This window comes from Anoplopoma fimbria, chromosome 14, assembly GCF_027596085.1.
Source record: "Anoplopoma fimbria isolate UVic2021 breed Golden Eagle Sablefish chromosome 14, Afim_UVic_2022, whole genome shotgun sequence".
Lineage (NCBI taxonomy): Eukaryota > Metazoa > Chordata > Actinopteri > Perciformes > Anoplopomatidae > Anoplopoma > Anoplopoma fimbria.
Genome location: NC_072462.1, coordinates 16316436 through 16334452, shown reverse-complemented (window position 1 = coordinate 16334452; position 18017 = coordinate 16316436). Strand labels below are relative to the sequence as shown.

The 18017-nt window shown below is 39.4% G+C and overlaps 1 protein-coding gene across 1 annotated transcript; it reads left to right on the top strand.

Moving 5' to 3' along the window:
- Positions 1-9089: 9089 nt before the first annotated feature.
- Positions 9090-17123, top strand: ggt5b (gamma-glutamyltransferase 5b). The gene is made up of 12 exons (XM_054612236.1): positions 9090-9371; positions 10833-10960; positions 11043-11138; positions 11603-11798; positions 12574-12734; positions 12840-12986; positions 13141-13271; positions 14417-14604; positions 14714-14805; positions 14894-15003; positions 15087-15197; positions 15428-17123. The coding sequence occupies exons 1-12, from the start codon at positions 9199-9201 to the stop codon at positions 15572-15574; spliced, it is 1680 nt and encodes a 559-aa protein (XP_054468211.1). The 5' UTR covers positions 9090-9198; the 3' UTR covers positions 15575-17123.
- Positions 17124-18017: the final 894 nt, after the last annotated feature.

Sequence of the window (18017 nt, the reverse complement as noted above, 5' to 3'; positions counted from 1 at the left end):
CGTTCGCCTGACGGGAGGAGTGAAGCCGCTGCGGGCTGGAGCTCGAGTACGGGATGAAGAAGGCAGTCCTCCGCCACGTGCAGGTGTTCAGCATCAGCCAGTCGGGGGAAGGTGAAGCAGCAAGCAGCCACCTGATCGAGAGCATTGGCAGTGGATGTGAAGTGCAGCCCGATGGCGGTCAGAGTGACGCTTCACTGGGGTGGGGGGGGGGGCACAGCTAACTTCGGGGATGACAGCATGTGTGTCACGCAAGTCCACGCGCAAAGTTCATTAAGACTCACGTCACTGCAGCAGATCATTTCCCGCATAATGAGCTGCTTGATAATCCATTTATACTGTATTGCTGTAGAAGCTCCGTTTGAGTCACATGTTTCATCAATAAATACATAATGACATAATGACATCGACAGATTCACTCAACATTCAACATGTCGCTTCTGTGACATTCATGCCAATGGACAGATGTCAGAGAAGTAGCCTTGGAGTGCCTTAAAGTGTAACTTGAATATTTCTTAAACTAAACACAATTCAAAGATTATCGACCAATGCAGGATGGACTCACAATAAAGCAAACGTATGAAGAGGTGAAATATAAGAGCAACTAGGATTAAAAGGATGACACAAAGAAGATGACAAAGTCAAAATATTTTTGCACACTTCAGCAGTTAGTAGGTCTCTTGAGCTATGAATAACCTTGTTTGCAATTAACACTGAGGCACCATTTGTTCATTAGTCAGCATCGGGATGAACAAACGAGTGAAATGTGATATACAAAACAGAACTAGAGGAGAAGATATTCCACAGTAAATCATAAACATACCAATTCATTTAGACTCTGCTAAAGCTATGAGTGTGTTGACCATCAGCATTTTTGCACCAAATGTAGAAGAAAAAGGAGAAAAGAAAAAGCTACCATTTAATCTGCATTCAAAGTTTTCAAAAGACATTTACAGATTCAATCTTTCAAGAAGAAAGTCTTCTTACGATGGCCTTCCAAAAGATCTCACTATAAGAGGTCAATCTTCAACTATTACAGTTTCTAACTCCTGGGACTTTTGTCTCATTTTCTTTAAATTGTAATGTCGTTTTCATATATCTTTGACAATGTGAATAGTGTTTCCCTTGGATTAGATTTCATTGTTATTTTCATTGAAGTTATTTGATTTGAACTGTTCACCTATGACAAACAACATGGTTGCATAATCTGGGTATAAAAATGATGTCAAGGTGTGAACATAGTAGACTGTGGGTTACTCAAAATAGTAACAGCAAAAGTTCAAAAGGGGGAAGAAAACCGCTAAAAATAACAGCGTGACAATCTTTCAGTCTCATCCCATCTGCACACCTACGGTCATAATTCTCACAGCAGCTGTCTGGGGATGCAGGGCAAAAGTGTGTAATGATGTCAATACATGGAGCCAATTAGACACTCAAGCTCTCACGAACTGTGTTTTTTTTTTACAGCAAAAGCTGAGAAATGAACAGATTTTTGCCCTCCTCTCTCTGGGGAATTTTTGTTCTCTGACATCTGTGTCTCTGTCTCGTCTGCTCCAGGGAGAGGCAAAGCATCTTCACTCCATCGCCCCAATCCTCCCCCATCCTCCCCCCTCATCAACATCGGCCTGCTTTAACTCCTCTGCCGCCTTTTTTATCCTTCGTGCATCTCATCCAGTGCTGCTGAGCCATTGCTAGTGCTATCAGGTGTAACCATATCCGTTAAACTCATCACACTGTCCACACCCTCTCTCTTTTATGAGCATAAATAGAAATGATGAGGTTTTGATCTCAACTTGGGACTGCTTTTTTTTTTAGAACATGTCATTCCTATAAGATGTGTGAATCGTTAATATTAAAAAACATTTAAATCTCTTGCAAGTTCTCTTCATCTTCCCGTCCCTCTTCATCTCGCTCTTCCCTGCTGTAGACTTTGGGCTGCAGAGGGACATAAAAGCCTCAGGGTGCAATATGGCCCATTTAATGTCCGCAGAGACAGAGAGAGTAAAAAAACAACAGGAATGTGCTGCGTAGTACATTAACACATTTTTTTTTTTAAATAAACAGAAAATATTATAATTATAAAATGATGACACTGGGAAATCATTTCTTAAACAACTCAAAAAACAAAGTTGCATGTCTTTTTGTTACGGTTTTTGGGGTCATGTCACGTTCTATTTTTGCATCTCACCCTCCAATCCGCCCCGATGTCACCCGCTCCAACTCTCAGCGGGGTCAGATGGCCAAACTAACTTTCATGGCAAGCGCTGCAATGCACACAGCTGCTGCTCACCATCAGCAGAATTACTGGGAATACTCTGTAATATTTTGTTATGAAGTCAGTTCCAAAACCTTTTGAAAACCAAATGAAAGACTTTCATAGTCGAGGATAAAAGATGCAAACAAATGTATTAACTATCCGTTTTTTGATAAGAGTATATCATGTACTTTTTAACAAATATCAAAATACTCCTTTTTAAAATTTAATTTTGTAATGTTAGTTTCTGTGCTTTTCTCATTATTTTCATATTTAATGTCAATAAAGCAATTTTCAAGCAGAAATGCAAACAAAGCTGACTCAAACATCTTAAACTGAACTCAGTGACACGGGGCAGTTATTTAAAAAAAATTCTGACTCTCACCGTGTCTCTGAACAACCTCGTCCACTGTTGAAGTTTAGTATTAATGAAAGATTAATCAGCTTGGTGAATTATTAACAACAAAGCAGCTTGGGGCCTACAAGGTGAAGAATGGGCTTTCTCATCTGAATCATCACAACATTTTGCCAACTCATCTAATGAGCACTTTCTGTAGGATTTAATATCAACACTACGACAGAACAATCAGGGTCACATGGAACCAGCACGAACCTAGAAACTGATACTTTGACAAAGTTCAGACTAAAGCCTTGCTGTCATCAATAGAATGGTGCAATAATCAATTTAAACAGTTCAACACAACCAATAATATAATATTTATTCATGAGGACAGTTTATTCCTCTTGATCTAGTTTACATTTCTATGATCAAGAACGTCTGGCAGGTTTGCAATGTAGCTCCTATCATCATGTGATGTGTTAATGTAAATTATCCAAAATTACTTGACGACCGTGTTTTTGCCATGTATAATGTAAATCAGGCAAAATCATCATGTTCAGCCGTTAACCTGTCTGTGAACTGTAGTTGATCATGAGGGACGAAGAGAACTATAGTCTTTACATAAATGTTTTAAAAGGCAGAGGTTAGGGTTCTCTTGGTGGTACAGATACAAGGATGTTTATTCCATTATGCCTCACGTACCTGTTACTCCTAACGTTGTTAGTTTATCAAAAATACTTAATTCCAGCCTATGCGAGGAAACACTATCCTATAAAGAGCATCATCATCTTTTAAACATAAGGATACATTCTTTTTTTAAGTTAAACTTTGTTCACAGAGTTGAAATGCAATAATTGTTGTAGCCAAATTGGTTCGAAGAATTCAAATTATCAGCCACTAGAAAGACTAAAACTTTCAAAGAAAAGAGTCCATTTTCTTGAAATTACTTTGAATGAGTTGGTATAAGGACATTATGACGTGTTCATGAGCTTATTCCCAATCAGCCACAGCTGTATGAGGGAGGTGTTAATTCCTTTGAGCTTAAACTGCTTAATTTCCACCCACTCCAATAATGGTTTCATCACAGTAAATGGAGGGCTGGTGCCAGTTCAATCAGTGTTACTGTTACCAGACACAGCAGATGTGTTTCACTTTGAATGCGGTGCAAAAGGAGTGAAATAAAGTCGACTGCAACTTACTAGTGAATTTGTCTTCATGAAGAACAAATATGCTAAATGCAGCTCTGAATCAAAGCACATTTATTATATTTGTGGTGAATTCTTGGGCATTATAATATCTATAAATATATAAAAAGACAGCATAGATAATCTTGGCAATCTTTAGCAAAAGCATTACTCAGAATTAAAATTTAGTGCATAATATTGTTTTTAAATTAGTGTTTAATAGTCTGTGTTTTAAGCAATAGTTTGAAATGCACTGCAAAAAGACAGTTGCATAAGTGTACTGAAGTGACAGGAGTGTATTTTTGGAATCATGCATTATCTATGAATTCAGTGTGTAATCCAAATGATCTTGAATGTACTTGTCCCTCTTTACACAGATGCCCGGCTTCGTTTCACTCTGTCTTTTTGTTCTTCACGGGTGACTCACCCAGAAGAAAACTGTTTTAGAACTATGTCTCACAGACAAGAAAATATTTTGGTCCAAGTGCATTGCAGTGCATGTTAGCAATTATTTAATCCAAACCAACCATTAACAGAGACAACAAAATGGACTGTCAGGAATCATTAATCATTCTCCTGAAGAATGAAAAGGTTACAGATGGCAAAAAATGCCTGTGAGTGAAAGATCCCATGGACTAAAGACTGTAAAGGTGCAGTACTGACATATGGCCTGAGGGTGGTGGTGGTAAGGAGAGAATAGTAACTATGCACTATTTATAGTACCACAACAACCTACAGCATGGATGGTTTCATTGCAAAATATGCTCCTGCATCCTCTCTGTGTACTTTACAAGTGTGAAGACATTAATTATGACACATGTCTTATACAAGGTCTTATATAAAGGTCATTGGTTACTACTTAATATTCCTGCATTGTACAAATTCAACACAGATGCAATGATATGCTATTTGTCAACAGAGATGGGAGTTCTTTGTCTAAACGTTTCAGCTTGTAATGCCATATTATTTGACTGTTTTCTCTTTCGGTTATGTGCAGTTAAATGTGAACAGAACTTCCGTGAGCATTTCTATGAAAGCCCTGTGTTGAATAATGTCCCTTTATCTGTCTTTAACAACTTCATTTTGATACAATGGTCCTTTGTTTGTCACCAGGTGAACTCTTTCTCAATAGCTTGTATAACCAGCATCCCCTCTTTACCACCACTTACACACTCAACAGAATCCTCTTTAGCAGGTTATACTTGAGTCTACAACATCATCAACTACAACCAGCCATGCAAAGCTGGCCAGCAACCTGATCATCCCACCGATGCTAACGAGCATGACCCCTGACTCCCACCCCCCAAACCAATTGTTAGACGTACAGCATGCCCTGCCAGGAAGCATTATGCTTGAGTCACCACAGAACCAAACAATCTTCCACAGCCACCTCGCCTTGGCAATCAACAAAGCAGGCTAACAACACGCAGCAACATGATCCAACAGCCTGGCAGTTTACCAGCAGTATCTGCACAATCCACCAAACATACCAGGCAAGACTCTACCGCTCTAAGCGTCCTTTATCCAAGCTAGCAACAAAATATTTATGTATAGATTTCTGTTTATAGCATCACAAGTTCTGGACTCACCTGTCTTTGCCCCAGTCACCTTTGGCATTTCTTTTTACCCCCAGCCATTCACTGGAACTGGCTGCATGGTCAGCCATGTTGTTCATTGGCTGCCTTTGGCTCTGCCCACTCACAACCAGTTCAGTTAACTGGGAACAAAACCCCTCCAGAAAGCCTCAACTGGGCCACGCTGCTCTACCACTGCTACCATCTCTTTAAACTGTATCACAGCCTTTTCATTTGGACCAATTCTGTTGCATCCTCCCATGGTGTTGTTACAGAATACACAACAAACAGTGTTTCTCAGCATAACACAATATTTATTGTGCATTCCAATACCCATACTACCATAATATTGACTATACCAGGAAAAAAATATAGTATGTTGCAATACATATTGCGTCAAAGGCAGTATGCCAAAAATACAAGACTGTCCCACTGCATCTGGTCACATTTTGAAGTATGCCTATAAACATTTTCTCTCAATTGCTGCTGCAAGACACTTGTGTCCCTGTGTATCGCCCTTGAGACAGACTTTAACACCTTTTTCTACAATTTCCCAACTCATCATCTGGTCCTGCTTTGCATGAGAGACTGCTCTTGCACATCCAGCAGCCTCTTCTGGCCTCTGAATCTCCTCTACAACCAGGTTGTGCTGTGCTCAGTCCAAAACCCCCCATACCAATGTTGTACCTGCCATACAATATCCCCATGTCTAGCCTGAGCCTGTAAAACTGCCTCCTGCTTACTCAGTTAGCGTCTTACGCCAATATCCCCAGGCTCTGACAGCATCGTTTCCAGCCCTGCTTTTGCAACATTAAACTCCTCTGCTCCAAAATCCCATTACACCAAACTGCTTCTATCTGAATGAGGTAGAAATCTTAGGTACCAAACAAGACACAAAACCTATGGACTGATGATGATGATGTTTAAGTACAGGAGCAAAGAGGTTGGCTACTGAAAATATGCACACCGTCTCCCTCTTGTGTTAAAGTTTTGACCGGCCATAAGCAGCACTGGACAGGAAGCATTTAATTCCCATCAACTAGCTCTCCTTCACCATTGAAAAAAGAATCCTGCCAAGGTTACTGGCAAGATTGCTGTTGCAGGTAATATTAGTTCATTAAAGCAACTTGATTCTATTCAACATAATTTGTAAAGTTCCTGTAAATAATGGCAAGGACAAAGCAGCTGACTCTGGGCTCATTTGGGTCCCCAGGGTTTTTCCCCAGCTGAGGGTCAGCAATGGGGCCAGAGCACATTATAGGCACCTCGGTCAGCGTCCACCACTCTTGACCGACAGGGACGGTCAAGCAGAGCGGCATGTTGAGGACACTGGAACAACTGTGTATTTTTAGGATCTGCCTTCATAAAACTATGTGTGAATTGATCTGACCGCTGTGGTGTATTTTGAACCTGACACACTTGTATATGACGCAGAGAGATTTCCAGCCCAGACAGTGACACCTCGGGGGCAATTCGTTGGTCGAGATATAGCTGCCCCTACCAGATCATTCAAATAGATCACATGGTGTTTACTATTCCTCCTCGCAGTGTGTGATCACGTGCAATTAGCTGATGGATTATCAGATTTCAATTCTTCCATCCTGGCTGGCAGACCTGGTAATCTACCAGTGCACAGGTTCAGCCTTGTTGCACACCTGCAGGGAAGACATTCTGAGTGTTTGGGTGGAGCTTTGTGGTTTCAGTGCTAACTTTACTGAATCAATTCCTGGCTGAGGTTGAATAAAGTTGGAGATGGATTATTTTGTGCCACTTTACACAGTTTAAGGGTAGACTGGGGCCATCTGGGGAATCTGAGGATTTGGGCTCGTTAATTTGTGCTGCAACACCAAAAACACAGAAAGAAATCTCCTTCTGTTTAGCGGCCCTTAGTTGGCCTGGTTGATCAACTCAGCACAGATGAGTGAGAGTTCACAGGTTCACCAATCATGAGTGACTCACTGTAACGTCAACTTTTCAATGAAGTCAACAGATAATTTACTGCCACTTTTGGAGGTAGAAAGAAGTCTGACAGGGACAGACAACGTTTTCTATAATATGACATAATGTGAATATTAATGGCAAAGGTGTTTCTTTTATTAACTTTTAAATTTAAACAAATAAGTCAATTTTCTTCCCTAGTGCAGCTAATTTAAGTCTACTCAGTAACAGATGGGTGAGGGGTTAAAAGGATTTGTCCTGTGATATTATCTAGTAATTCTTTAGTGAAACAACCACTTCAAACAGTGACAATTACAATCAAGCCTTTGTACTGAGAGGCACTAAGGCACAGGTGCATTTTGTTTTACTGCCTCTGGCACTTTTTGCACACTTCACATACCTCACACCCATCATTACTCCCAACACATTACTCTTTTTGAACTCATATCATCTTCCACTTTCACTCAAAATGCTGCTGTCTTATAAAAAAAACAACATCTTGGTGACTCAGATTTCCTTATTTAAAGCTCTCTATTTCAGGGAGAAACATGACAGGCGTCACCTCTTGAAGTCCAGATTGATGTTTAATCATAAAATAATCATGTTTTATAATGTGAGAACGTAGAGCTGTAACTTTGCAAATTGTTAGTTATAAAATTGGAGTTGAAAAACATCAAATACAATACGAGGAAATGGCTCGGACTGAGTTTTCAGTGAGTTTCTATGAGCTGCTTCATCACAAAATGTTGTATACAGCTCACTGAAATGATTTAGAAAATATTTGTGCACCATATTGTTAATGATTCTGTGATAAAAAATGAAATATTTTACTCAAACGTGTTCATTTTAAACTGTAATGTGATTAACAGAAATGCCAAAAGTCAATATAACTACAATGGAATTAAATGGAAACTTTTCATTCCAACATCAAGATTTTACTCATTTGAAATCAACATACTTAAAATGTAAGTTTAGCATTTACTTTTGACAAAACCATTGATATCACAATAGAAATGAACCAAAAGGAGAAACAATATGTTGCTTAGATAAGCATGTTTTTAGGCTTAAATATTTACAACTATAAACCAACATACAGCCCGATCGGTTCAGTTTAGGAATGACAAATATTCACATAAAACTGACATATAAGTAGTGCTGGATAATAAATAGGAAATGTGTGTGGGGTCAAAAGCCACAGCCGGGATCACTGTAAGAATTTAACTGTCAACCTGATAAGACAAAGTGAGGTCTAATGGTTTCATATTCTATCTCATGTGACCATTTAAATGTCTTAAGAGGAATATTGTATGTGGTCATATAACCACTTCAAGCCACAGTTAAAATGACAAAATTGAGGTACGTTAAACTTTACCACTGATCAGCCAGTTGTGGTCTCTATTTGGCCTCAGTTTAAATACTCCTGTTTCCACCTTGAGACCGGCACAAAGGTCACACATCCAGTGTAAGGCATAATGCCACAGCAGGGCTGCGTTTCCTGATATTGTGGATAAGTGAGGAACATGGGACTGGAGGAAAAAGGCAAGACGGGGGGGTGGAGAGCTCTGCCAAGTTGTCTTGCACTGATTAACTTTTCTCGTTAAAGCGTTTACTCAGTGAGGATTACTTAAGAGCACTGATGAGTGGGAATTCCTTGTAATGCCCGTACAGCGTCATGGTTATTCCCCATGTTCTGGGGGTGGATGTGGGATGTTAAAATAATCGCCTTTGATCATTCTAGTGACTCCCTCCCTCTGCTTTTTTCTTTTACTTTCACCTCATCATAGTAGCCAGTTGATGGAGGGGAGGGATAAAACCCACGTTCAGGATTAGACAGTGTTCATAGAGAGCGTGTGTGTGTGTGTGATCGGCTGCAAACAACAGTTTTCTCCTTCAACGCAAACAGTTTCTTCAATGGCTAAATACAAGCCCTGGCTGGTGTGCTGCTTCATCTTTGCTGGTTTGATCAGCGCGGTTGCTCTGGTCTGTCTGTGCATCGTGTCGATAGTGGACCGAGGTTGTGTCGGCGGCAGCTTCACGCAGGCGGCCGTGTCTGCGGACTCTCTGCGGTGCTCCGAGATTGGCAGGTGAGTCACTTTCAGAAAAAGTTAAAGTAAGTCATTTAACCTGAGTTTCGTTTAACTTATTTTATCTTAAAGCTATATATTAAAGTTTGAAAATGTTTTCTTTTCTTTTTTGGGGGGGAAATGTATATGTTGATTAAGTTGTGTGTTCTTATAGATATGCATATGTTATTATAGGCTATTTGCATTAAATATTTCCTTATTCACAGAAATGACTTTAGTATTAAAACTCTGTATGCTATATCAGGCTGCACCTCCATGCTCCTGTGGGTAGGATAAGAAGCTGTACTGAGCAATGGGATAAGCAGTTTAAGAGATTTGATAGGCTCTGTTTGAAGAATAGAGATAATGCCTGCAGAAATGTGTGCAGACAGGCCCTGACTGTCATCACCTCTTGTTGATTTATATCCAAGCTATCCTGTTGGATGTGACCGTACGAGGAAACCAGGTTTCCAAACTAACTGATTTAATCTTTTAATAAGGAGTAAACAGACTTCTATCTTTGTTCTAAACTTGCATTAGTTCAGTGGTGAGCAATAATGAGGACTCCACCAATCTGTCATCATCCAAACATAAAATAAAGCTGAGGTGGTTTTTTTAATTACTGTTATGTGCATGAATGTTGTGCCACAGTTGGAGTACAAAGAGAGTCCCTGAGACCAAACTCACTTATCAACCCAACCTACTGTTTATACCATCTTAAGTATGGAGAATTAAAAAAAAAAGACAGTACATACAAATTAAATCACCATATTAGTGTTGCTAGACCAGTAGAGAATTTCCCGATCAAAAAATCAGTTTATGACATCTACCGTATAAAGACATAACCAGTATCAACCATTTGTTTTTCAGTCTACTCTGTTCACTTGAGGATCCTTAAATTAGATTCTACCAATTAGATTTTAGTCTCTTATTCCTCTTCCTGAAACTTTTCCCTCAGTTAAACCCAAACTACAAACTACCTTACCAGAGCCAAAACATTCCTGTCGCTGCCTTCTCTTTTCGGTCAGTGAACACATCTGACCCCATGCCAGCCTCTCTGTGAAAAGACCTATTCAGCTCTTTAAGAGCAGCTCCACTCTTTAAAAGCTTAGATGCTCTGTTGTGTGGTGTAAATAAGTTGTATGAGCCTTATTAAAACAAATGACTTTCTATTTTTAAAGTGACAGTTTAATAGAGCCAAGTTTAAAAAAACAAAAAGCACCAACGTCTTCCTGGAATGTTGCCAAAATCTACCAGCATCAGCAGATAGTTTTAAACATGACTCTTGGCAACACTGATATTTTGACAACCTGAAATACTGGGACGCCAGGTCTAGTAAAGCGTGCAGCCATCAAATAATGTGCACAAATGTGTCCGTGGGTGTACAAATATGTAGTGAGTAGTCAGAGTGTGTGACTAAACGTGTGTTCACTCATTTCCCATAAAGCAAGTGGAAAATGACCTGAGGACATTTTTTTCCAGGAGCATGCTCAAGCAGGGGGGGTCGGCAGTAGATGGCGCCATTGCAGCTCTTCTGTGCACATCTGTGGTCAATCCTCAGAGCATGGGGATTGGAGGAGGATCTATATTCACCATAAGAAATAAAAAAGGTGGGTCTTCTTGTTCCTTTGTGTGACCTCAAATTATAAGGATTGAGTCGGCCGATCGTTCTAATTGCTGATCTCTTCTCAGGCGATGTTAAAGTCTACAACTTCAGGGAGACTGTCCCACCGTCTTTTAAAAGAGACCTGTTGAGTGACTGTCCCACCGAATTCGGACTGACCACAGGTAGGCAGACTCGGTGTAAAGTAGCTTATAACACTTTTCACACCTATGCTTCTTTTTCTAAAGGCTTTTCAAGCTCTTTTGGCTCTCAGTCCAGTAAAAGTTAGTCGAAATACACCCTTAAATATTATTTATAGGCACTATAAAACCGTTTAATAAATGGTTTATAACACTCTACAATATAGTTGTAAGCAGGTACAAGGGCACAAATTTAATGTTTATTTAGGTTGCTAATATTCTATTGAAATCAACCCCCTATCAAATAAAAGAAAAATCTCATATCATTGCTGAGGATAGTTTTTTGTTTAGCATCAAATATTTGTTGACCTGAAAAAACAATATCACAAGGAGTCAAAAACTTTTGCTGTACTTTTTTGCTGTATCGCTTCTCTCTCTGTTCCACATACAGTAAAACCCCTGTTCACCTGTTCAATGCAGCTGCACTGTTTTCCACCTGTACATTGCAGGCAGCCAGTGGATCGGCGTTCCCGGAGAGCTGCGTGGCTACGAGGCCGTTCACAAACAGTACGGGAAGCTGCGTTGGGCCAAGCTGTTTGAGCCAACAATTAAACTGGCCAGGGAGGGCATCCCTCTACCGCCGTTTCTGGGAAACCTTCTGAAGAACCAAATCGTGAAAGCCCACGTGGAGAAATCATCTCTTTGGTAAGTCAATATCTGCTTATAGTGACGGAAAGCTTTTAAAGGTCTCCAAAATGTTACTAATAGAGTTCCTACAGTGAAGCGACACTGATAATAAATGTTTGAGGTCACTGATGAACTAGTTCTGGGGCCATTACTAAAAGGTGTGTCACTGCTGAAATCCTGGAGCAAGAACTTTCCTATAAATCCCTGGTTTAACTCATTTAATAGTTTTATGTAACCCTGGGTTTGGCTAACAATTGACTCTTTCAGGATTTCACATTGCATAATAGATTCACCCAGTTGCACCGTCATTTGTACACTTTTGGGATTAGTGAAAAATGATTGTAATATTCTAAAAGCCGGTGCAGGGTTGAGTGACCCAGATATCAGTTTCCAACCTCTTAAATGTTTATGTGAACTGTTTATGTTTATGTGAACTGTTGCTTTTCCCGAATGCAAGATTTAAAAACAAGTTAGCTGGGAGTTAAGTGTGTAATCCAAAAAGTGTTGTGAAAAGCCAGAGTTTGTTTACTTCTTCTCTGCCTCTGCAAAAATGTGCGAGCAGAAATAAACCCCAGCAGAGTGGGAATATTTATTGATAAGTGTAATTATGTATAAAAGATGCATGTGATATATTTATGATTGCAGTAAAATTAATGTCACTCTTTGGAAACAAAGCAGCCCAGAGAGGTCACAAATTGGCCAAATAAGGATGTGCCGCATGGTTATCTCTAAGTGTAATCTCTTTATACTTCCTCTGTTTTAATAATGTTCTTTTTGTCGATACTTTTTACAGTGAAGTTCTGTGCAACAAAAACAAAACGGTTCTGAGCACAGGAGACATTCTTAGGTTTCCTAAACTTGCTAAAACCATGGAAACAATTGCAGAGCAAGGGGCAGATGCCTTCTACACGGGCGAGATAGGACATGACCTAATCCAAGACATAGAAGCTGCAGGTTGGTGCAAATTCACAATAAGTCGGGCAAGTTGGGGGAGTATACCGGTACTTAAATAAATGGGAAAAGAACAAATACTTTTATATTCTCAATGTTTTCTCTTAGGTGGGACTTTAAAAAGGGAGGATCTGAAGTCCTTCCATGTGCGTGTGGAGGACGCATGGACAGTTCCACTGGGAGACGTTAAGATGCACGTCCCTCCACCACCTGCTGGGGGCCCCCTGCTTGCCTTCATTCTCAGACTTATGAAAGGTTTCATGAATTGTGTGAAGACTATCTTGTGATCCCTTAAACTGACCTACTGCAGCAGTTGGATTACATTCTAGCATCTTTGCCCTATTGTCAGAATTATGGAAAGATTGTAGTGCGTTATCGTTTTAAAGTTGGTTGTTTTTCTTTTCTGCAGGCTTCCCCTTGTCTCCACACTCCCTGGATGGTGACCAGAAGATCCAGACATACCATCGTTATATCGAGGCAGCTAAATTTACTAATGGACAAAAGAGGAGCATTAATGATCCAGTCTTTAATGGCAGAAAGGTTGGGATCTGAGATAGTTGTTTCTTTTGCATTATACTTAAGACAAAAGATATTAAAAGGCCAAGAGCATATCTCATTAGCTGCACTAATAGAATTTACAATAGAAAAGTACCTTTGAGATGAGTTGAATTTTCCGCTGATACCATCCGCTCCATGCAGCGTTTTAGCGTCTGGTAGCTCATTGTTTTGGTTTGACGTCCTGCAACGTCACTGTTTTACTACTATTCTCATAAGATAAGATAAGATAAGATCAAATAATCCTTTATTTGTCCCACAGCGGGGAAATTTGCAGGATTACAGCAGCATAGTGGATAGTGCAAACAAACAAATAAGAAACATAAGTAGAAAACAAGATTAAAAAAAAAGTACAATAAATAAATCACAAAGTATAATAAAAAGGTTAAAAAACAACCTAAATATTATATTAACCTTGTTTCTAAAGCTCTGATAAACCCGCTGTACACCACCCTCCAAGCACCAAATGGTAGACAGACAAATAGCAGCTAGCTGTTGGAACATTAAGGTGGTAAAGAGCAGATATTTCCCTCAGGAGTTAACGGAGGGCAAACACAGAGCTGAGAGGAGAGAGAATATTGGATTTACATTTGCCAGGTAGACAGAAACACAGCTCCAAATAGATAGAATCGAAGATATGTATTGTGGCAGATGCAGTCCCTGGGAAGGTCGACACAAACACTACTAAAAAAGAATGCAGGTTTAATGAACAACAAAACAATGTCTGGTGCTCAGGTGGTTAAAGTAAAAGCAATTTTTGATTTCCTGAGAATTAGATGAGAAGATTGATACCTTTGTACTTAAGAGGCATTAATATTTTCATTATAAGTATAGGCAAGAAAATGTAGAACTTTGCCTTTAATGTGTGTTCCATATACCGCTACGTCTCGGGTTCGTTTCCAGCTGTTAAACACGCTGTCTCTCCCCATGCTCCCTGTTTTTATCTACACTGTAAGATGGCCAATAATGGCAAAATAGGCAAAAAAAATCTTTCAAAAGTTGAGAAACAAAACAAACCCCAGAAGAGAAAGAAAGAAAAAGAATCTGAGCTACAGTTTACCAATCACCCCACCAGTATACAGGATGTTATTATACCCTTTTAAAATCTCTTTACCATATTCTTCTTTCAGAGTGCAGATCATTTGATTGATCACTCCTTCGTTAATCGCATCAGGGATATGATCTCTCCCAACCGCACCCATAACAACGCTTACTACAACAACGCCAAGCCCTCCCGTGACCACGTTGGGACGACACATGTGTCCGTCCTGGACAAAGATGGACTGGCCGTCTCTGCAACGAGCACCATAAACCAGTTGTGAGCAGGAAACCTCTTAAAGCTGAATATTTTTTGTATCTACCTCATATTATATAGAATCTATGATATAATAATTATACGCTCAGTCTGCTATGTTTTGTTTTTGTAGATTTGGGGGAGCCGTTTACTCTCCACGAACCGGCATCATCCTCAACAACGAGCTGACGGACTTCTGTGGGAGAGCCGACAATGTGTTTGCAGGTAAAGTCACGGCAATAAACATGAACTTTCAACCCTGAGATAACTGAATTAAAAACAAGTATCATTCTAATATGCATTGTTGTCACAGGTGAGCAGCCTCCTTCCTCAATGGCTCCAGTAATACTGGAGACAAAGTCTGGAGGGCTCCTTGTGATTGGCGGATCGGGAGGAAGCATGATTACCTCAGCAGTGGCCTTGGTAACTCCATTGAACTCTATTTGCATACTTGTTTGTCTGCTTCCTCATTTGTTTTCTTACATGAGTCTCCTTCATTCTTGTAGTCTATAATAAATCGCCTGTGGCTGGGGATGAATCTGAAAGACGCCATTGCTGCGCGTATAGTGTTTGTGGATTCCAACAACACCGTGAATTTTGAGCCTGGTTTTGATAAGGTGAGCCACTCATGTTCTCATCCCGCTGTCCATTAATGACATTCAAGTTCACCAGACTGTGTACGTCATCTAATGAATAACATTTCTATTTATGTTAATGAATTCCGACAGAGATTACCACATCATAATCCGACAAAAGTCTGCTTCATTTTTACCTGTAATCAATTTTGAAACCTGAATAAGTGGTATAAATGTGTGTGTGTGTGTGTGTGTGTTTTGTGTGACCTCAGTCTGTGAAAGATGGCCTCGGAGCACTTGGACACAAGTCTGGGAAGTGGAAATACTTCATGAATGTAGTCAATGCTGTGGAAAAGGAGAATGGATGCATTGTGGCCGTATCGGACAGCAGGAAGATGGGGGAGTCAGCCGGATACTGACCACACACACACCATGAGGGAAAACAAATCTGCCCTTAGAGAATGAACCTTTAGCCTTAAGAAGAGTGAATGTGCCAACAAGAAAATGTGAGAAATGTGTTGCTCAGGCTCTTTTTTGGTGAGCCACACAATCAATCAAGAAACTACCAGCCTTATTAGGGTTGGTACCAGATTGTAATAACTTGGGCCTTATTTTTATTATCGTTTAAGCAACATTGTATTCACCATAGTAAATGCAGAGATCTTAGAAGTTAGCAACATTGCTCAAAAGAAGTCAAATGGGGCAAGAAAAACAAATCAGATTATCTAAACCAATTTCTTTGACGGTAAACTCAAAGTAAATTTTTTTTTTTTTAATGTCCAGGGTTTCCACTGCTGAGTGCACGAGAGATGCCAGTAATAATCCCTATTTGGACAAGTCAACTGTGTGCATGCACAACTACGGCAAGCACATTAAGTCATAGTTGAACCACGATGTCGGTCTGTTAGGGACAGTCTTCTTTTTTAATGTTTTGAACAGTAGTTTGCCAAAATAATCTTAACGCAATGTCCACTTGCTAATCTTTTCTGGAGCTTTCAACAGCATGTCTCGGTCTCCACCACCAAATGGAGTTTGCAAGTTGTCATGACAATTGAAATCTCCGGAAAAGCTAATAATTGGACCATTAACAAAATTTGTGTAACACGTAACGTAACCATCACCCCCAAAATTTTGAATAACTGTGGGGACTGTTTAAAAGTCCTTCTTCTCAGGTTTCTTGCCCCACCATTATTCTTTTGAGCTATGTTGCCAGATCTAATCCATTAACTTGGTGACTGTGACAGAAATGATCAATCAAAACTAAATAAGACCCAAATTGTAAGAGCACAGACTTCTTTTGAGCTAATTAGATCACTCCTTACTGAAATGCATTTTCAACCCAGCCAGTCATCACACACACACACACACACACCCTGATGTCATTCCAGTAAATGCTGTAGACTTACTCACAGTAAGCGCAACATGAGGCCGCTACTCTTGCTGCTGAGATCTGCTTTTATTTGCTGCAGGACTGAACACTCCTGAACCAAAGTGTTTGCAGCAGCGAGCCATAAAGGCAAATCTACTGTAGTCCAACAAAACAAAACCAACCGCTGTTTCACAACAAGTCAAATATCAATGACTATTTCATTTTCTTTTCTTTGTAATTCTGTGTAAGAACTGTTTATTGTAGATGAGCCATGAAACCCTTTTTAAAGTGACATCCTGCCAAAAAGGGAACTTTTACTGTGACCTTAAATATTTTCCTGTATGTGAAATGACTTTATTCCTGTCCCTAGCATGTTGTGATGTTTGTTTAAAGATTAAGGAAATGCTGTAGAAATCCATCTTTAAAAAAATAAGTTGATTAATACTGAACAAAGTTATCAAAAAAAAAACATTAGCCTATTTTAACACCACCAACGTTTTTTTTGTATTTTCTCTGTATTTTTCAAGTTTAAATGCTTTGTAAATTGATTACAAACTATTAACTGTGAATATCCGTCTTGTAACAATAAAAGATAAATTCCAAACAAAGACGATTTATCGCTGAGTGTCTGAGGTACTTTTCAACCACAAACCAGAAACCGTGTTTGGGCTCGTACTTTGTTCAACCCAAAAACTTTCAATATGCTTTTCACTGCAAACTACAACTCTTTAAACATTTATCATTAATTGTCAGTATATTATTATTATATTCCTTTATTGATCCCCATGGGGGAAATTCAAGTGTTGCAGCAGCTCAACTACACAGACAGACAATAAATACACATACTATACAACAAAATAAAGATAGAACAAAAATAACAAAAAGAATAAAAATAAAAATGTACAGTATATGATCTTATGATCAGCAATAATCTGCTTCATGTTTTCCTGTTTGCCTTGTTTCAGAGGAGCACTTTTGCTCAGAGACAAAATAAGCAGTAATGAGATACATTTCAGGAAAGAGGTTTATGAATTAGTAATGTTTTCTTAAGTGGATTCTGCTCCGTATTCCTTTGAGGCACTAGATGTGAGCTATGAGAAGATGCAAATTTTAGCCTGTGTGAAGCACCACTGTCTTTGTTTCATGACAAATGAGTTAATCTGGATAAATTGTGACTTCATAGCTTCATGATATGAACCGCTTTGTATGAATAACAGCCACTGAAAGCATAATTTCACACTATGCAGAAAATGATTCAAAGCAGCAGCAGTTAAATAATCCAGTGATGAATCTTTGACTTTCACCATTAGCACACTTTAAGTCACAAAGCCCCTTGATGAAGCAAATGATCTCAACAGTTACTTATTTGATGTCATTATAGATGCATTGTTTTCATTATTTAGTAACCGTCATAATGCCATTCAAGGCAGCGGGTTGAATTAAGACCACGTTGACATTGACATTCACAGATTTTTTCATTGCCTGAAGGGTAA